General features: G+C 41.4%; 1 protein-coding gene across 1 annotated transcript; it reads right to left on the bottom strand.

Annotated features, from left to right (window-relative positions):
* Positions 1–249: 249 nt before the first annotated feature.
* MOGAT1 (monoacylglycerol O-acyltransferase 1) lies at positions 250–21397 on the bottom strand. The gene is made up of 6 exons (XM_009581152.1): positions 21304–21397; positions 10852–11030; positions 10242–10443; positions 7330–7504; positions 3585–3784; positions 250–445 (listed from the first exon to the last, which is right to left on the bottom strand). Exons 1-6 carry the CDS (start codon positions 21395–21397, stop codon positions 291–293), a joined length of 1005 nt encoding a protein of 334 aa, XP_009579447.1. The 3' UTR covers positions 250–290.
* Between the last annotated feature and the right edge of the window lie 78 nt (positions 21398–21475).

The raw sequence follows: 21475 nt of genomic DNA, 5'->3' as shown, positions 1-21475 counted from the left end.
TAGGTACCATGGTGATAAGAACATCTGTATGGAGTCTCTCATTAGCATTTCTGGTACGGATGAACCTAAAAGGACAACTCAAAACAGCACTGGCTTCGAGGTTCACACTCTAAGGGTTTTTTTCTTCCCCAAGAGTAAGATAAAAATCAATATATCACCTAATAATCCCTTCTTAAAATTATTCCTTACACAAGGATAATTACAGATTGCAAAATACAGATTGCAAGAAAGACATCTTTCAGCATACACTGGTTTTTTCCATGAGATTTGGAATTACAAATTGTAATTTGCTACTCGAAGATGAGAGATTTATGCTCAGGGATCCCGTAATTTCTTTTGTGTTCTTCAAATAATTTTTTTAGTTTCTGTAGATACAGTGCATGTAGGTGTTCAATCTCTTCAGTGGTAGGATTCAAGTTCCGTTTTACAGGGATGGGGCTTCCCACTGTAAATCAAACACAACAGCAGCATTAGCTTCACTGACGTCTCTTTTTAAGTAGAACTGCCCTCCCTCCTGTAACAGCTCCACCACAGCTCCCAGCGAGGTGGCAGAATCACAGCACAATTCTCTTGCCCTGGGGCCTCATCCTGCGTTTCACAAACCTGAGCCCTGGGTCTGGTTCACTACTTCCTTTTGCTCAAGTTCAGATAAAATGAATTTAAAACGCCCATCATTTCAGTTGGCAGCAAAAGAGCAAATGAGAAGGGGGTTAAGCTCTAACTTGAAGGAGCAGTTTACACTTTAACATATGTGCTATGTGCTGTCTTGCCATCAGGGTAGTACTCCACAAGTTCAAAATAGCATTTAAAAAGTGTACCTTCTCACAGTCTTCTGTTCTGATTTGAATACTAAAGGTATCCAATGTGAGGGACATGCCTAAGAGGAGAGCGGTGCCCTCAACCACACAGCCACATGAACAGGACTGAAGGAAATACAGACATCTTCTGATTTATTCAAAATGGGTATCGCTGCACCAGCGCCAGAAATGTTGTTCGCTACCTCAGCCTAGGGAGCGGTTGCACATAAAACCCCCAAACGCTGTAAGGTGTCTCTGAACCACCCGTTGCCCATAAATATTCCAACGGAAATGTTCTCCAGGCACCGTGCAAAGCCTGCTACCTGCTCTGTTGGAGCGAGAGCAGGAGAGAGCATGGGAGGTAATTCCACGGAAGTCCAGAGGGCAGCCACCTCCTCCGCAAAAAGCTATAGCTAAAAAGCCTGCGTTATGCTGAGAGAAGCTTCCCATGATCTCAGTCTTCCTTGTGTTGTTCAGCCACTACAGACTTTGACAGCTGTTTTTGCACTGGAGGCACTGAGAGCTTAACAGACCTGACTGAGATTACAGAGGAAGCCTGTAGAAAAGCAGAGAGTTAAAAGCAGCCCCCAGGAGCTTTAACAAAGGCACCTGAAAATCCCTTTCAACAGATGTTGCCACTTCAAATTGGATGGTGTTGACTAAAGGAAAGGGAAGTCTAGCCAGAACCACAAAGGGGCTGATTCTGCATTTTCCTGCTGCAACTTCAGCTGCCAACAGCTCTCGGGCCCTACATGGTGCTGAAATTCAGACTTTATGTGGCTAGGGGTGGGAACCCAGCCCTGGATTAAGCAATACCTTAGGGGGCGTGAAATCAATATACATCCAATACAGGACTTCCAGAAGCATGACTGGAAATGCCAAACCACCCCCAAAACCTTCTGCAGCAGTCTCTTCTCCTAAGAGTGGAGATTTCTCGTGGAATTGGAAACTACCTCATCTTTCTCATTTTCTGTGCAGCTTCAAGCAACCTGCTTTATTTGGTTATTTTAGAGTTGATTCTATTTCTGAAAAGCAGTAATAATTTTCAGGAAAAACAAACGTACTTGTCAAGCCCAAAACACTCAGACTTCACAGACCTTGGTTTTGCTGAATTGCATCTCCTCGCTTTACGAACCACAGTTTCTGAACCAGGAAGAAACTCGCTGATCCCTGGCCATGTTGTCAACACGGCTAACTGGCTCGGGTGGAGCTTCAACATGACTCTGCAGCTTTCAGGAGCTGAGCTAACACTTTCAAAGCTGCCTTGAGCCATCCCGAGACCACTCCCCCCCCCCCCAAAGAATGCAGGACATGGTGGTAGTTTTCAAACATGAGGAAACAGAGACACCAAAGGTAAGGGATTTCTTGAATTCATACAACAAATTCTGTTGCAAGACACTAGTCTTGCTGATTTGAAGCGCTCCCATGCTTTAGCCATGGACCACCTCTGTCCTTGCAGTAAATATTACAATGACGAAGATTTGCCTCGAAGAAAGACATTTTAAGCTTCAGAACAGTCTCAGTGTCATCAGCCCAAGAAAAAAAATGCAGAAAATACATTGCTCTCATTCCAGTGCTTTGAAAACTTTTTGGCTTTAGAATAAGTGACATTTTTAGCCTGTGCACAATGTGGGCTTTAAAAATTAAATCTTTTCTAAAACATCTCACTATATGCACTAAGATACAAGCTGCATGAAATTTAATATAAAAAGAGCTACATTTTTGTCTTAAACATTTTTATTTGATCCATACTAAAATCAAATCATCCCTCCATTAAAGGGAGGGCCTTCTTAAACATCCCTTGTGGAATACCAGAAAGCTCAATTTACTTTTCTGTAGAAATAGGCTTCATTAGTTCACTCAGCTCAGAACCTGTCTAAAAATGATTTATCCAAAATTATATAGACAGCCAGCTATTCCCTTCGCATGATGCCCAGCACAACTGTTTTTAAAGGTGTGGTTGTCAATTGACTAGTTAAAGCCATTAAAAATCAAAAGACATTCAGTCCTACACTCCAGTGAGAGTAGACAACCAGGGATGAAAGCTTTTGGGGAAAAAACTCTCTTCCAAACTGCCTGTCAATATGGCATGCATGCTCTCTATTAAACATGAACGGATCTTTCCATGAGGAAAAAAAACGAAAGGGAAGGAAACACCCTAGGGAGGTGCAATGCCATCTAAGCAGCAGCCTGCTGAAGGGCTGCGGCAGAGCTGCCACAAGGCACCCTCTCCCTTCCCTGTCTCTCCCCTGTCCTGATGAGCATTGGGTCAGGCCTGCACCAGCTCCTTCCAGTAGCCTTGCTCTGGAGATCGGCTGCGGTGGCCATGCATCAGCTGAAACACCCAACTGCCGCTTCTCTGCGGGGCTAAGAAATGAAGGTGCTGGGCATCTTACAAAATAACTGCAGCATCCAGAACCCGCAGCAACAGCTGCAGAGCTGTGGCAGCCCTCTGGTACAGACTGGACAACCCCTTGGGTTTCCTTGAGGATTGCTGAGGATAGAAGCCTGTGAATAACTGCGAGTGAAGAATAAGATTTGGCCTGGGACAGAAAGGAGAAAGGGGAAAAAGAATCCCCTCTTCTAATTGTGGGGGGACAGGAATTTAAAAAAAAAAAAAGGAAATATTTATTTTAAACCTCACATACTTGCTTTACATACTTGCTTTAGATGCACAGTAACCAATTGTTTCTGTTAGAACATATTTATAAATTTACTCAGATATTAGTAGCACACAGGCACTTTTAAACATTTGCAAAAGCATTAGAAAAGGCACAGGGAACTTACCAACAGTATGAATAGGTTGCCTGTAAGGTATTAAGCCAAAACTGTATTGAAATACTCCTCTAGCATGAAATAGCGGTAAAGCAAAGCCCATTATCTTTTGCAACTTCTCCTGTACATTTCTGAGCCATGAACCTTTGGGGTTTGCAACTTGCTTGAATAGTTCATTTTCACCAAAGGAAAACACTGGGACCAGATGAGCCCTGTAAAACAATGAACACACTGAGAATCCCACATCAGCCTGCACTTGCACTGCGGTTCACATCAGCAGCATGGAAATGGTTTCACAATAACCACCACAGAAAGCTTTGGCAGCTCTAGACTTCATCAGCAACAGACATTCAACTATTCCGATATGCAGCTGCTTTGGGTTTTTGGGGTTTTTAAAAAAAAAAAAAAGTGATTGGCATATAACTAGCAACCAGCTTTTGAGCAGTATTTAGCTGGTTGCTACCCATCACAACTTTTTATGACTGTTCATAATCAGAAAAATGAATAATTGTATGTATCATAATTACTATTATGATCTTATCCACCTTTATTTCAGCAAGTCCACCTTTGTTCCACTGTGCTTTCTCCCTTGGCAAGCAAAGAAGCCTCATTGCTAACCTTATAATGCTCCAGCTGGGTGGCGTCAAAACCAGATCACGGCCTTCCTCTGCCTTTTGACCGGAGTAATGCATGCACTTGATTTCAGCACAAAAACCGTGATAAAAAACAGACATCCTTACAGACACGAGTGCAATGCCAAATTCCTCTGCTGTCCAATTCCCAGTGAAATCCTGCTTCCTCCAGACTTCTTCAAAAACACTAGCCTTAATCCGTTATTACCAGAGGTCAAATCCTACCCACAGAAATTATACTAACTCACTTTGGCTCCTGCACAGCCTAATGAATTCTCAGTCAGTTCATGAATTGGCTTAGGAGGAAAGGCACTGATTAGCTCCTGGACAACAACTTAGGCTGATGGAATCAGTGCAGTTGTCTCCAACAAGCAAAAAACCCACTATATTTAAAACCTTGACTGCAGTATGTTTTTTGATCTTAGTTTCATTAAATAGTATTCTGCACAGTTTAAAGAAAAAAGAGCAGGATAATCTTAAGCAGTCTCTGACGGATACAGAGGTGTTTTATTTGCTTTACTTAAGTCTTAGCTTCTATATCTTAGCTCCATTCAGCCCACACTATCTTTGAGAAAAACCTTACTGTAAAATAGCAGCATTGCTGTAATATTGTTGGGATGAATTACTGCAGAGCTCTGAACGCCTGAGGAAGAGGCATTGAGGACAGAGCTGGTTGGAAAGTACTGTGGACAGAGCTGGCTGAAATGTACTGTGGACAATCAAAACCCACCTGTATGGAAAAAACAACTGCTTCTACAGATTCTCAAGCCTGAGAACCCCCAAAGACTATCATTCCCACTCACTATTCTGACTGGTGTCTGCTCAAAGGTTCTTTCTCAAATAGAGCATCTATCACCCAGCCACCTGTAAAGGAAATATCGGAAAGCCTGGTACATACTGTGGTTGTGTAAATACTCCACTTTTTACTACAACACTAAGACAAACAGGAATATCTTGTGGTGCAATAGCACCCTGAGACTGTGGGATTTGTTTAATCTGGTAAAGGCTTTTGCAAGATGCTCTGTAGGAGGTTGAGACATAGAAATAAGTAACTTACAATTGTGAAACTAAAGATAAGTTAGCTGATTCATCATTTGTTTCATGTCTTTAAGATTTCTTCACTTCATATCAGATATCTGTACCACCTTGGACCAAAATGTCTTTTCCAGAAGTGCAGAGGACTTCTGCTGACTTATTCAGACCACATGTGACAAGTTCCTAGCTGAGCAACCACAGCTTCTCTGTGCTGGCAGTACAGAAGCCAGGGCCAGAGAGCACAGGTCTCCGCATTGCCCCTTCCTCTCTTCGTGTTTGATGATGCAGATCAAAAGCACCAGAAACATATGCAGGCACTGATGGCAGGTAGTTCTTCTCATCCGCCTCCTGCAAGCCTCCCTTGTCCTTTCATTTCTGCGTGAGTCGGAAGCTTGTTTCACATTTTGTTAATCATTAGAAACAAAATGTTAAAACCAGAAGCAATTACTGGATGTAGAGTCTTTGGACAAGACCTCAGGACTGCCAACAATGGTGCAAGAGCTGTAATGGCTAGAGTCATACTGTCCTACTGTCCCACAGCCCTACTGTATAGAAATAAAGTCAGGATTCCTATGCTTTACGTAGAAGCGGTTTTTCTTGCTGGTGCTCAGATCCAGAATGACTTGTAGCCTGGTGGTTAAGGTGACCATGTGTGAGGCGTAGGTTTCAAGTCACTTGAGCAGACAGGCGTTATCACCCTAGTGGAGGGCTCTAGACAGCTAAGCCTCTTTCTTGAAGAGGAGGACCATCATTTGAAACAAAGGACTTCATAAGCAAAGAAGTGGCTATTCCTGTGTTTTGTAAGTGTCCTGATCTTCTTGTGTGTTGGGGATGCTTTTGAAATCAAGGCCATGAGAGGCACAGGTGTATCTAGTTTCTCAATCCAAATCAGTTTAGATGAGAGATAAACACCAAGCTTTGTGATCTGACAGATCAGACATCTATGGACATGCTCAAAAAAAAAAAAAAGCACCTAAATATATTCTTCTAAACTTCATGGTTAAAAAAATAAAAGCTATTTAGGATCCCACGGGATTAATCAGCAGTTAAGGAGAAATTTAGTAAAGACTCATTTAGGCACTAAAATCCTAATTTAAATACACAAGTGTAGACTAAATTAGGCTAAAATATTACTTTCTATCGGAGAACAGGTCCTTTATGAGACTTCTAGTGATATATATAAGAAACCCTTTTGGCATATTTTGACACAGAATAGTTTCTAGAAAAAATGGACCTTAGCATCCTGTGTGAAAAGAGAGCTCTTCTCAGAGACCACCTTTGTTTCAGTTAATAGCTTAAAAAACTGTTACAGATTTCTCAAGACTAATATATTTTTTCATTGCTTCGCACATCAGTATATAATCCCGGGAGCTGTTCAGAAAGCTTAGCAGGAACAAGTCATTGGTTCCAATATTTCTAGTATGAAGACATATAGACCAGTCCAGCACAAATACAATAGCTTATACTGTGTAAATCACTCAAAAGATATTAATACCATCCCTGTTTAGTTACACACTGATGGCTGTTTGATAGTAAAAAGTAAGCTAGTTTTTTTTTGAGATTTTCACCAAAAATATATATATTGCAAATAACAATCTTCAAAAGAAAGTTTTTAGAATAAAGGTGAAAAATCTTCCTAAACTAAAATTTCAGTGATTTAATAAAACAGGGCTAGCTTTCTAATATTTTTTTTGTTTGCTTAAAATGATAAGAAAATTCTATCTTAATATAACTTCAATTTACAGAACAGGAAACAGTCTGCTCCACTCAGCAATAACAGCCAAGGTTTACTAATATTGTTTCATAATTCTTACTTTTTGCTAGTGCAAAAACCAACTGAAACAAAACACCAAAATATGCTAATAACACCTACTGCTTACAAATTATGAAAGTCAAAGGGAGTTTTCAACACTCCCAGATTGGATCTGGGTGGACAGACTGGCTCTTATGCCAGACATCTGCATGTTCTTGGACAAGTAACTCTTTCAAATTCTAATGCTATGAGTTTATTATATATAATATGAACTATATTTAAGAATCAATCTGTATTCAAAGCATGCTTACTACAGCAGCCCAGATGGGAAACCTACCCATGTTTCAAGGCCATTTTAATAAAGCCTTTCCTTTTGAGGATGTTCAAAGTTAAACTTCCAGGATGTGCATTCAGAGATTCCTCTGCTCCTCCAATCACGATGACGGACGCATGGCCACCTCCTTCGTTATTCAGCACGTACGAGACACTCTCCTTGGATGCAGAAACCATTCCTTCAGGAGCAAATATTTTAAGAGTGACTCGCTAGATCTTCATGTACAAGTACAGCGGAATTTAAGAAATACTTTAAAATATCTAAACGATGTTTCAAAATGATTACAGCATAGGACAGGGTTCAAAGATTTGGGTTCAGCCCCTTCACTCTGCAACAGATTTGGTCTTAGGTAAGTCCTTTGATTTCACACCGATGAACTAAATGCTGTTTGCCTACCACAGGAACTGAGAGATCTTCAGGGAAGAGCATGCTCTTCTGCCAACTTAACTCCCCCTTAGAGAGATTCTGTGCCTGAGAACAGAAGAGCTGAATGGCAGCAGATGCTGTTGAGAAGCAGCAGCTAAAGCCATGGAGCAGGTGCACATAAACACAGGCACAGAGAGTTTAACAGAATGAATACAGGACTTGTTAACTCAAACACGGATCTACGGTCCCAAGCTGACCTCCTTTGTTCTTTTCAAAGCTATAAAGCAGCAGCTCCATCTAAGGCAATGGCACAACAGTGTCAGAAGAAGCGGAAAAGGCTCACTTGTACCATTCCCAATGACTGCATCAGCTCATTCTCTAGTAACCAGGACCTGGCACTCATCAATCTATTTAGGCTAAAATAGCAGAATATGTGAAGCTTTCCTGATCCTAATTCTTCTAATCAAAGGCACACTGCTGTGCAAGTCTTTAACATTGACTTAGACTTTGCTCTGAACTTGGTGCTTTGGAAAATCCTCTTTCTAACAGATATGCATCTGACCGCTCCAGAGTTCCTTTGTGCCCTAAGTTTTACTTCAAAGGCTCATAGTAGTACTATTTACCCAGAAGCCATGTTTAATTACATTGTGTTGAAATACTATAGTCTAAATGACAATCTAGAGATCAAGTCTAGTTTGTGGTGTTGTTTGGGGGGGCGAGGGGGGGAAGGTTGCAGGGTTTTTTTGTTAGGGGGGGAAGGCTGCTTGGGTTTTCTGGTTTGGATTTTTTTTTTTTTTTTACAGGGCCAGCATCAAAGCATGCTCTTTTGGTTGCCAAGCAAATACTTCATCTCCTGTTACCTACTTTCTTTTTTTCCCATTAGGGACATTACAACATGGATTATAAAAATCTCACAAGAAAGGCAAGATGATCGTGATGTAGTTTTGAGAGCTGGCCACCAAGAAAAATAGCTTGCTCCTGGAGCAAATTCAGAGACCTCAGTAAAAACTATTTCCATTTGCCATGCATGCCTTCACAGTCACTGTTACTCTGAAAAATGCAGCTGACCTGAGACTCACAAATAATTTGAGTGATGCTCGTTCACCAGTTGGCATGCATTTTCTCTGGAAGAGAAGGCAAGAGCCACTGTCTTTCCCCAGGACAAATTTATCTCCCTGCCGAAGCAGAGATGTCAGCCTGCATGCAGGGCACGGCTCCCCACTCGCTCGCACAGCGGCTCGGTAGTGCTGCAACTGCTCTTCCCGATGATGACAGCTGCAGCCTGGCAGGCTTCAGAGACAGGGAGCAAAAGACTAGGAGGTGAAACAATGTCCTAGGAGCATGGCTTTCAGTACATGGAAGATTTTGCAAGTGTTTTATGATTTGACTGATAACCTGCGTCATACCGAAGGTCCCCTCTGGTTTATCAGCTACATACCTGTGAAAAATGAGCTACGATGCTGACTATTCTTTAGCATGCTTTTTACTCAAGTTGTTTCTCATCTAGTGGGTAAATATTTGTTCCTACGGGTCAAGATGCCAAAAACATGTAAAGCTGACTTCCAGGTTAGGCAATGTTTAAAATTGCCATCTTCCACCACTGCCAATCTCTTAACTTTACAAGCCTGAAAGAATCCCCTCAGAAATAACATTTGCATGGAAGGGCATTCTCTAGTATTTTGAAGGATACACAGATATGCAACTCTGGTATTAACCTGAACAACATCCTAAGCATGTTTCTGTGAATGGAGTAGTTACATAGCTTATCTGAAATCACAGCGTCTGTGTTGCAGTCAGGAATAAGAGCTAGATCTCTGTCTCCCAAACGTAGTCTTGTGCACCAGACCGTACTTACTCAAATGCTCTAGTTTAACGAATTTAAGTAAAATAACTCCTGTATTAAACCACTGTGGGGGAACACTAGTCCTGATTCCATTATACATTCTTCTGCTCCCCAAACTTTATTGCTTGTTATTTTTATCTTTTATTACTGCAGTACCAGTCATGAATATCACTCCTTTATGACAAGTGCTGCTCAGAACAGAGAAAAAAAAGTTCCTGTCTTTAGAGTTTACATCTCCATTAAAATTACACAAATTTGCAATATGGGACCTCATTCAGAAGTAGGTAATTAACTTCTGACTAGAAAGATATTTGTAATGAGGACTTTAAGCATTTCGGGTAAGAGATTATCCTCAATTTGTTTTACAAGTGTCCGTGCAATGACTAAATAATGTTATAAATTAATATGCCCTTCTTTTCTTGTAAATAACTGGTACTCAGTACTGCTATCTCATAGTTCGAGGGAAAAACAGCACTTTTTTTCAGACAGAAAAAAAAGCTCAGTGATATAGTTTAAGAAAACTATTAATAAAATCTTTCAAATTATTTTGCAACAACAGTTCATCATAAAACAGAGGTTTCATTTAGCACCAACGCTGATCCTTCGGAAGTGAAATTACTTACCTTATAGGTACAGGAATAGACCCTACATTTGAAGCAGAAGCTATACTACAGAGCAACAGCTGAGACATTCTGCTTTTACCTACCAGCACTCATTATGTATTCTCTGAAGAAGGGACAGCCGAACCAGATGGGCATGATATGAAGATATGGAGTAAGCCCAGGAAATAAATTCTTGAAACTTGGACCGGTGCAAAAGTTTCCGAAGGCTCCAGCTACTAGGACCCCATGAGGGTGAAAGCCAAGTAAGTAGTTGTGATTTGGATTCAGATCTGAAGTTTTTATAAGCTGAAAAATAGAGACAGTGGAGGACATTATAATACTTACCTCAGAAGGATTCTCAAAAACAAGAAGTATGGAGATTGCACATTGACAGGACACAGAACCGATGACAATTCATTTCCTTCTGAGAACTTTAAACCACTGTCCCGTTTTACAGCTGGACAAGTTTAAATAGTTGTGTCTCAAGATATCATGTCTAACATTTACTGTGCTGAGACACTATCTTGTGACCCAACAGTCCAAAGCCCCTGCCCCTTTTTGTCCCTAAATCTCAGACTTCCCATGTTTTAGAAAGAAGTTCACCCTTCAGTAAGTATTAGAATTTTACCAAAGATGAGTCTTGGACGTTTGTCCATGCTATTCAAGCTGCCTCTGTTCCAATGTTTACAGTTCTGTGAGAAACCTTTTACTCACATGAATGGGAAAGTATTCCCTAAAGTACTTCCAAACAGTCCAGCTCCTGACCCACTGGGACCGTCTGCCCCCCGTGCATGGCGTTTCCCAGTCGAGGTAGAGCCATAGCAGGTACAGAACAGCGAGGAACCAGAAGTTACCCAGGATCAGGATCACGAAGAATCCACAACAAAACTCTGCTACAAGAGACAAAAAAGGAAACCATAGCAAGCATTAATCACGCCTGTCTCCTTTTAAGACCTTGAATTCCCAGCCCTGATATTTTTATTATGGATGCTACTCAAAATGCATACAAATTGAAGTTAGCTTATTCCACATTGTGTGAATGTTGTTACACTGAGGGTGAAACACCACAGGGGTATATCACCTCAGTCTATATTTCTTACTCTACTGCACAACCGGACAAATAAACCTATGATGCTGGTTTACTTTAACAAAACAAAAGCATAAGCTAAGAACCAACACACTTGTCTTCTCCCCGTGGTGAGGATGAACACTAACATTTGGTAGAGAGCATCTGGTTTACCTAAAGCAGAATAAAAGGAGACAGCTAACAAAGATGTGATGCTCCAGTGAGCAAGAAGGGAGGAGAGCTAGGGAAGGAAAGAGGGGAAAGGGGACGACAGCAAGATCTCCTTTCTAATGAGAATGATGTCAGGCAATCATTTTCCCTTCCTGTTTCTTAATTTCTCTACCTATAAAATAGGTAGTTCTATTCCCTGTGAAAAGTGCTCTGTGACTGGCCAAGGAGATACACTAGACAAGACCAAAACATTAAGAGGTTCCATTTCAGCCTCTAAACATGTCACTGTAAATGGAAACTCACCATTGCTATGGGAACACAACAGCAGTTTTAAGTCCTGATACTTTCAGACCCAGGTTAATAAGAATTGTAACATCCTACCACAATAATGATACACAGGAATTGCATTATGCACAATTCAAAAAGCCAGAAAAACTTGTTTGATTAAACAGAATGTGTTACTTTGGGGCTCAAGCCTGAAATAATTATTTAGGGAAACTCCCTATGGAAACATTACCTTTGTAGGACTTGCAGAATTTTGCACTCTTGCAGCAACTCAAGCAGCTATGGACGGAGTCGGCTGAAGCGCAGTACAGCAGTACCTGCTGCTCTCCGCCCTGTAGCACACCCTGCAGCAGCCTGCTCGCTCTGTCTTGTGAACAAAACGCATCAGGCTCACGGATCAGAGTAATTCAGCAGATGCTGAATTCCAGGTTTGCAAGGGAGCCAGGGCTTTAACATCATATATTTATACAATGGCAAGCAAAACAGGAGCCAGTCCTCACTGGAAGCCTCAACAGGTGGAGTTGTATGAAACAGGCATTTTTCTGTGATATTTTACGAAGCAGAAGTAATATTTTGCATGTCCCACAATTGACTGGCTTTCATGAAGGCAATATCCTGTTATGTCCTAAAAGGAGTTACACCAGTGAAACATATTGAGCTAAATAGGTAAGGAAATAGAGTCGAATAAAAAAATAACAGAAGTACATCAGGCAGTAATTTGGCTAACACAATGTAAATATTACCAGAACTGAGAACTTCAAAATAAGCAGATGGACCAACAGTAAAAACCACTCATCCTAGTTAAGATCAACTTCATTCAAGAGAGAGATTACTTGGGCATTGAAAATCTCACAGCAGATTCCCTATACCAAGCAGGTTTCGAGCTGCTGAAATCCAGAGCTTAACTTGGCCTATGGGCACTCTTGTGTTTCCTCCAACCTGAGTACTTATTTTTTCTGAACTTCTGCCAACTTACCCTTCTGCCTAGTTTGCCTGTGCCTCAGAGTAGAAACGGACATACTGTGATGGGGTAACTGAGAACTACTGCAGAATCCAGAAGAAGACAGAGCAAGCAAAGCTTGGTTAGATTGAGTAGGAAAGAAAGGGATGAACATTCACATTTCTGGCAGGGAATGAGCAGAAAAATAAGGAATTGCATTTGCTCTGAGGAAGGGAGAAGGGAACAACCATAAACAAAACCAGAAGCAGCACGAAATCTACTGTTTTGAAGGATACTCCATTCTTCAGTATCATCAGGACACAAGCTCATTGCTTCCTGCTTAAACAGGCAACCGTGGTCTTGCACAGAGAAGCACTTCAGTAAGAGCTCTAGAAAAATACCACAGGTAACTGAGGCCCACAGACCTCCAAAGTCAATGTGGAAAACTCCCAAAAGCTGCAACAACGAGTTCTAGGGAACATCATTAATGCAGGACAAGTAACACAGGTGAAAGATGACACTCAATTCCACTGATCTGGAGGGAGAACTGGTGGGAATCCCTCACCAGCACATTTCAAAATAGGGCACAGAAATACTTTAAGGAAAAGTCATTACCTGTTTTTTGAAGAACAGATCCTGAAACTATAGAAATTTCTAGGAATGCTAATCTGGACAGGATGCCAAGGTTCACGGTCTAAGTTTGAATAAGCATGAGAAGTTTTTTTAATTGCCATAAATTTCAATTAATTTCAAGTTGTTATGCAAAAATTGATAAGTATTTATATTTCCTACTCTTCCTTTCAGAAGGACTTTTGACTCAGTGCAGAATCACATGGCTTTTTACTATCAGTTTCCTAGCCAAATAGCTGAAAGGTGCTTTGGATCAAAGCATCCTTGCTGTAAGAGCTAATTAAATCAGCAGCGATAAGTGCCAGATAGCACTATTTAATACTATGCAGACAAACACACATAAAGATCTCACTGCTTTGCTTTAGCTAGAACACGTTCCTGCGTGCATGTAAGGTATGGGGAGATAAGAATGCTGTCAGCACTTCCTAAGGGGAGCTCAGCATCTTGTAGGACAAAGCCAATTTATTATTGCATTCGCAATGAGACACACAAAGCAAATTCCTTTTACCATACCTCCTTATTATTTCAATGTATTAACAGCCTGCAAGATGAGTTAAACACTGATGACTCAAAACCAACGAGCCTGTAAACACAAACCAGTGTTTTCTCCTTTAGAGAAGGCAGTGAGTAAATAAATGGCAACCACTGTACCTAAATTCATAAACAAATTCCAGTTAAAAGGTGAATAACTTGGAATTCAGCACTTTACTACATCATTGATTGCCTCCTTGGATGTAGTTCCAGTGTACACTGTAAGCATAATTTTTTGCTTAAACTTGAACTAAAGGTTTGAAAATATCTCTGTGATGTATTGGAACAGTGGGGGAAAAGGGAAACAATATGGATTAAAAGACCAATCACTGCCACGCGACTCTGAACATCCGGTTTGCCAACCAACACTGGCAGACTTTACATCCCTTTTCCTCCGCTTCCCCATTTACAACGTGGATACTCATCAGCTGCAGGAAATGGATGAAAAATATTATATACAGTGTTAGCTAGCAGCACTGGCAGCCATCCTGCTCAATGATGTTTGAACACCTGATGCTTCACTCATTAAATAGGCTCTATGTTTGCATCTGTGGGCACCAAATTCATAAAATAGTTAAATACCACTGAGATAGGAAGTAGGAAACCAGCACATTGGGAGGAGAAATACAGGTGATCCCAGCAACTGGAAGCTCCGAATGCATTTGCAGTTACTAAGGAGTCAAAAATGTTTGAGTAATATCTATCGTGAGGGCCACCAAATCTAAGATTGTCCACTAGAAGAAAAGCCTCCCATTACTCTCAGAGGAGTCACAGACCATGCCCGGCCAGTGCAGGTCTATCCTAGGTGGCCAGGGCACTCATCTCAATCCAACCAGCACTACAGGCTCTCCGTAGTACCCCACAAAGCCATGCAAAGCAGCTCGCACCGCGACCTCCCGACTGCCCAACTCAGGTTTTTGAACTACGAGCCAGTTCCTGCTGTTTCGCACATGCCCTTAGCAAAGCTTTCTCTAAACACATTGTGCTGCTATGTCTTAAATGAGCTGGAGACTTTCAGAGTGCAGCAATTTGAACCTCCTCCCACAAAGGATGTCATAAACAGGACATCTTTATCCCACTGGCATTCTAGTGAATACACAGGTAGAGATGTGATTTTTAATACTGTACTTCTTCGGGCTTTGTGAGTCCATGCGCATACCAATACACAAAGCAAGGTGAAAAGCTCCCACGGGGGGGGGGGGGGGGGGGGGGGGGCGAGAAAGATGGCATATTCTTCAACAACCACGTTGATGTACCTACAACAGAACAGTCCTTTTCTCACCTTTAGTCTTCAGAGCAGCAATGCCCCTGAGTTGGGTGCCTGAGGAACAGAACATTGGAGGGAGAATTGCACAGTGATGTTTTCATTCCTAATGAACATTTGCTCCTCTCTATTATCCCTCAAGGTACCACTGATAAGTTGATTTTGGCATTAAAAAAATTATTTTCCCTGCTTAGTGGATCCTTTCATTAGGGGAAAAGAAAAAAAATTAAAAACCAGCCTTAATTTCTGGAAATACTTTCTAAATTATCTATAAATTATAAAGAAAGAAATAGAAATTTAAATGAAATAACACATACAGCAAATGGACTCCAACAGTCCCACCAAAGGAAGACCTGAGACAACAAGGCAACACCTGAGAGCAGGCAACCTGCCAAGGCAACAGTAAGCAAGTTCGTGCCTCTGTACAGTACTGCTCTGCAGCTTTTACATAGAAAGTCTCTTTTTAAAAAAATGGAGTCATTATGTTAGTACTGTCCTATTTAGAGCCTACTAGTCTGTGCAATTCTGTCAATATACAGTTTTCCACCAGAAGCACAGGAACTTGCTGCCACTTTTTACCCATGGCAGATATGGACTCCGCAGCAAAGAACATGCTGGGAATTTACTTAAGCTAACTGCACTGGAAAAAGTCCACAGGAATTTGGTAGCCATCTCCAGGACTGAGGTGGTAAGGAGGTCAGCATTTGTTGAATACGTATCAGTCTCCTGCAGTGGAGGTCCTTTGTCAATAAACTGGGAGCCCCAGTCACAAGGATATTTTAGCATTCCTACCAAGGGAGCTGTATTTCAACATTATTACGATAACAAATACAAACCCCCAAGGTTTGGAGGCTTGTTTGCTCTGGAGTTTGGTTCCAGTTACCAAGCAAGCAGACCTTCCATTGGCAAATACTGATAAACTAGAGATACGGAACATTAGGCACTATTGACTTTTAGATAAAGTGGTCTGGATATAGTAAATCCCCGAGTTACTAATTACCAAATCCCCAGACAGCATGCCAAATTTAGTCTACATGTTTCCTATTTCTCCTTAGGCATCCACTATCAGTTATGTCCACATACAGGTTGCCAAGCCAGGGCCTCTGGCCTGACGCAGCACAGCCATTTTTCTCTTCTTATTCTTGAGAGATACAAACAAATACACACAGAGACATGGTTAAATTCCCTCCCTAAGATGTAGGTAACAGAGGCAACATTCCTGGAAATACTAGTCAGTCAAGCATCAGTAAGTACCCTGTTATTCTCTGTGATCACACATCAGTCCCTACCCATGGGCCAGCAATAAGCTTCAGGGATAGATGAATATAGACTGACAAAAACAAGTAGCAATACCAGCCAGCTTGCTAGGAAAGGCTCATAGAGCTTAGCTGAGTTTTCTTAGGTATCAAAAGAGAGTTTTTTAACAAGGCTTTCAGGAAGAATGAGACCATTTTAGTTAGCCAGCTACAGCTGATGAATTAAATCAGCACCAGATAACAAAGCATCATGACATGCTTGGGGAAAAGGTTATTTTTTGCTTTAGCACATTACACTGACACCTGCTTTTTCAACACATAAGTCACATAAGTCACCAGCAGCAATATCTCACTCTGTAGCAAATGTTTCATCATTTCTATTCTTTTGGGGAAGCCAGATCCACAACTCAAAACTGTCTCCAGCCAAGTTCAGTTAACAGTGTGCTTCATCCTACATGCTACACACACAGAAGTTTAATCACTAGAGAACAGGATGTACTTTAATATATACCAATCTCTTTAGGATATTGTTTTGTGGCTTCATGCATTATTAAAATATACCTTTTATTACATACTGATTTTGTATTATTAAGTATTTTGCAAATAACCCAGGGGTGCATGTACAACAATCACTTCCTAGGTCCCCAGTAAGGAGAAGACCAGCGTGCCACCACTGGACCTAGAAAGTGAGCCATTGAAGATGCACCATTCTCCCCTACTACCACCTTGTCTCAAAACAAAATCCTGGTATCCTTGTCGTAGGGTTAAACTCTCTCTCATTTCCTTCTCTCATTGTCTGAACCAAGACACCGCCACTCCACCCAAGTTACCTACTTCTGCATTTGATTTTGTACATGCTCAAATTCCACTGTCCCTTTTCACATCACATGCACAAAAGTTGACAGAGGAGAAGCTCACCGACTCACCTTCTAGCTTTATTTTCTCCAAAATGCTGTCATTTGATTTCTGTACATTAAAGAGGAAGAAAAACACCTGCAAAGCAGGACTTAACCCAAATCGCATTGATTTTTCTTTGTTTAAATTGTTTTGCCTTTAAATGAACCCTTTGATCTACCTCCTGCCTAGGTACTGATCACCTCCTGATACAAATTCACTCACAGATGCGCAGCATGCTTACGTACCAAGGGTAAATCGCTGCTCAATTACTGTGCGAGAAACAGAAAACCTACACTGGTTCCTAACAGGAGGGTATCAGACATACTATTAACTGCAGCAGAATTAATTCAGTCAAAGTTCTTAAGAAAAATATTTCCAAGCTTAGAAACAAAGATTTCATGCTAAACACCAGGGACATCCGCTGCATTCATCGATGGTGACAATTTCTTTTGTGTGTATGCACCGTGAAACCTGCAGTACAAAAATGGGAGTGATGTAACCTCTTTGCTCTCACCCCCCGTTGGTCCAGCAGCACTTACAGGCTTGGAGATTTTATTTCTCCAGGTGACTTTCTGCCGGGGGCTAGGCTGGACAACGGCGGAGAAGATCACAAGCAGATATCAGCACACAGCTTCAGAGACGGACACAATATGGGTGCTGCATTAGCTTGGAATGGGGCCAGACCTGCCCTGGGACTGTCAGCCCCTGGCCAAGCCGATGAACTTCTCCTAACAGTAATTACAGGCAAACTGTCTGTTTCAGCTTTTTTCCCCCAAGTAGGTACTCTGAAATTGCAAAACCTCATATATTTGCTGTTTCAGCAGTGACACACTAATGACTTGAAATTATGCTTCAGCCTGAAGCTGTTTTGGATTTCTGCTTAATACGGCAAGAAATAGCATCATTTTAGCGTTTCCTGTTTTTCAGTTTTCATAGCTTTAGTTTTCTAGACTCCAGGCTGATACCACTCTTCTTTTAAAAGAAGGAAGTCCACTTAAAACACTTTTCTTTTTCATAGAACTTCACCTAAACTACTTTAGCCCGCTGTACTTAGAGCACATAAGATAGGAAACCATATGGCAGTTTCAGCTGGCACACTGTGGGAAGCTGTTAGATGGGCATTTCTCTTGTATAATCCAGAAGCCCTTAGATACAGATCACAGTATTTCAGAACTTATTTTTGTTTCTGGTGTCACACCCCTGGATAACTAACAGAAGAACCACTGCTACAATGAGACTTGTCGTTTCTGTTTGAGGGCAAACTTTGGCAGCTTGCAGTACAGAGCAGGGAAGCACAGGAACTTACACCCGGAATTTTAAAGAGGTTCCTTTTGTATGTAATGAAATTCTGTGCACATCTGTACAGCTTTTTTGAGGCAGAGGCATGTTTATTCTGCCTATGCTCTACAGCAGAAGCAATGTATTTGTAGTGCAGACCCAGCCCAAGCCAGTACACTGTGCAAAGAAGCAGAACTTTCTTGTTTGTGCCGTGCTACTGCAGCTATTTGTTCAGTATTCGTTGACTGATTCGCTCTTTCTACAAGTGGTGATGAGATTCAGTCTTCAACAACTATTGCATATATGTATTTCAGGCCAACTTGTGAGTAGCCTTTAGTCACACAAGCAAGAGGGCATCTTCAATCATCAAGTCCACGGTCGCAGAAAACCACGCAGCATTACAACAAAGCAAGCCTGGAGAGCAAGGGGCAAAGACCAACACAATGTGCTTTTTTTTAAGCTACTCTTAAGGGTCTCAGCCAGGAAGATAAAACCCATACTTGATTTTCAGAGTCTCCTATCCAAGTCACATTATGGATTCTAAGTTGTAATAGACTCACATTCCTCTTACAGCTTACTCTGTGTGCCAAGTCACATTTTCACGTCACTTCCCAGGTTTAAAGGATATAATTACCCGATTCAGCTTTTCTCTTTCAGGGCACTGATTTTTAGAGTTACCTTACTTTATCTGTTAGTTCTGTCAGGTCATTTTATTAAGCTATGGCACCTCACCACACACCTAGATGGACAACTTTAGGAACTAAGCCAGTACCCTACTTATTCACTGCTCTAAACAGAATCCCTATATCTATACTATGAATCACTAGTTATCATATGGTGTTACCTGTTCATATTTTCACATGCAGATATTTTTACATAAGAAAGACTGAATCTACAGAAGATCTTCCTTGGTGTAAACTAGTTCCAGCCATATATCAACCCCCAAACAACACCTACCCCTCCAACCTATCCTGTCATGAATTCACACAGTATTTCACACATACTCTCTTGTACTGGGGCATCCCCTGCATGATTTGAAAGTGTCGCTTTTGAATTCAAGAGCTTACAAATAAGCAATGTTTCTGTACTTTGTCTGCTCAGCAGACGAGAAAAAGGCTGAAAAATCCAGACATAATGGCAATACAGAACGTCAGAAACCAACCCATTTTTCACTTAAGTCGTTTAGGATTCAGCCATCTGAATTTTCCTGGAGCTAAGTGAAACTTTTTGGCCAGATCACTCCGACTGTCCTATGACTGAAAGGGTACACCTACAAAATTACAAGGTCACCTTGGATAGCTCTAAAGATAAACATCCCCATGAAAGCAGAAGCAGATTATTATTCTTAGAATCAATTTGTCCACCAAAATTTGAGCATTCTTGCAAACAGATTTTTTCACGATCAAGTGCCCTCACTATGTTCAATATAACCAGCCATAAGACCACTTCCTTGTTCATTTTCCTTGACGTTTATTCCCAGGCAGCACCAGCTGCAGAAAACAGCTGTTGCTGAACTGCAGCAAGCGTGGATTTTCTGCAGCCTGATCACTTCTAGTAAGCACAGAAGGACGTGATTTTCTGCAGCAGCATTGTTACCAACCAGGCTAGGATAAAAATTGTTTCCTCCCACTGCCACTGAACTTCCACTGCATTATCATTAGACTGGAATAATGAGATATGCCAAGATCTAATTCAATAACAGAAAACTAAAAGCACAGGCTATTTACAATGTAAACACAAAATGTTTATAGTCCAACCACATTTAGAGGCAACATGAAACAGCCAAGTGCTAAGGATAAATTCGTGATGGTGCTTCATACCCTCCATGCTTCCCCCACATACCCAAATCTTTTATGTGTAGGCTAACAACCTAAAAAAATTTGACTGAAAGACACCAAACCACCACCTGAATGGTACTACATTTGCAAGATATACAAGGAAGATATGTGCACATTCCTTTCCTCCTTGTAAGACCTAAAGTATAGACAACTGTAACACGTTCCACCATTTCCAATAACGCACAGGTAGTCAGTCGCTCTACATCTCAGAACAGTTTTGTTCCACACGGACTGTTCAACAACTACTTGCCCTTACACAATCCATGGATCTGGTCCCAGAGAGTTAAGGCTTAGCTTACCTTATCAAGTGACTTAATTTTATCAAGTTCAAGATAACTACCCGTAAGAGTAAGATTCACTGCTGTGAATAGATGTTTAGTGATAGGAGTCTATTACGATATTAGGAAAATTCACTATAGAGGAATAATCAGTGGAAACAGTTTACCAAGTAAAATTGTTAGGAACACTTTCTTAAAGAAAGTGAGGACATTTTTCATAAATTTACGGAAGTAGCTGCATTTAAGCCAGTTCACTGTCAGTCCTTACTAATTTTTGTCACCTAGTTAAATGAAAATTTTATTGAACTACAGTATATAGTTATTTTACAAAATGAGTAAAGAAAACAGCATTAGTCATGTACCAGCCTTTATGCTCACGTTCAATAAAAAGTTTAGTTGTCAGAAATCTAGCAGGCATCTTAATGAGAAGATGCAGTCACTAGCTTCTTAAGATCATATTTGAAAAAGAACCCATAGAAAGAAATAGACCCCAAAAAAAGAGAGAAAAAGCCATCCAAAGCTTTGAGGGAAGAGAAGGCCTAAGCCCAGAAGCGCGATGCTCTCGCCCGCCCCAGGATAGCCAGGGAGCCACTTGCCGCCTGGACGCCTCTCTTCCTACGTGGAACCATAGGGTGACACAGACCAATGCCCACGGGTGACGCTGGTTAAGGAAAAAGCCGATTCTTTCCCTTTTCTCTCTGGGGCAAGGGCAGGAAGGAGGAAGGCTGTTACCCAGCAGGAGGAAGGAGAAGATCCACTGCAGCACGGCGACTGTCTGGATCCTCCTCTTTAGGGGGATGTTGATAGGGGCAAACTCGACCTTCATGCTGACGGCGGGAGAGCAGCGCGGGGAGGCTCGGACCGGCCGGCTCCGGCCCCAGTCCCGGTCCCAGACCGCCGCACC

The sequence above is a fragment of the Fulmarus glacialis genome, unplaced genomic scaffold (genome assembly GCF_000690835.1).
Source record: "Fulmarus glacialis isolate BGI_N327 unplaced genomic scaffold, ASM69083v1 scaffold20927, whole genome shotgun sequence".
Classification (NCBI taxonomy): domain Eukaryota; kingdom Metazoa; phylum Chordata; class Aves; order Procellariiformes; family Procellariidae; genus Fulmarus; species Fulmarus glacialis.
Note: the sequence above shows the minus strand (reverse complement) of the source record. Positions and strands in the feature narration are given on the sequence as shown.

Coding starts and splice junctions, on each gene's coding strand:
- MOGAT1 (XM_009581152.1), bottom strand. CDS start 21,397: ATGAAGGTCGAGTTTGCCCCTATCAACATCCCCCTAAAGAGGAGGATC. Junction 11,031..21,303: donor CTTCTCCTTCCTCCTGCTGG/GTAACAGCCTTC, acceptor TGTCTCTTGTAG/CAGAGTTTTGTTGTGGATTC. Junction 3,785..7,329: donor AAAATGGCCTTGAAACATGG/GTAGGTTTCCCA, acceptor ATTGTTTTACAG/GGCTCATCTGGTCCCAGTGT.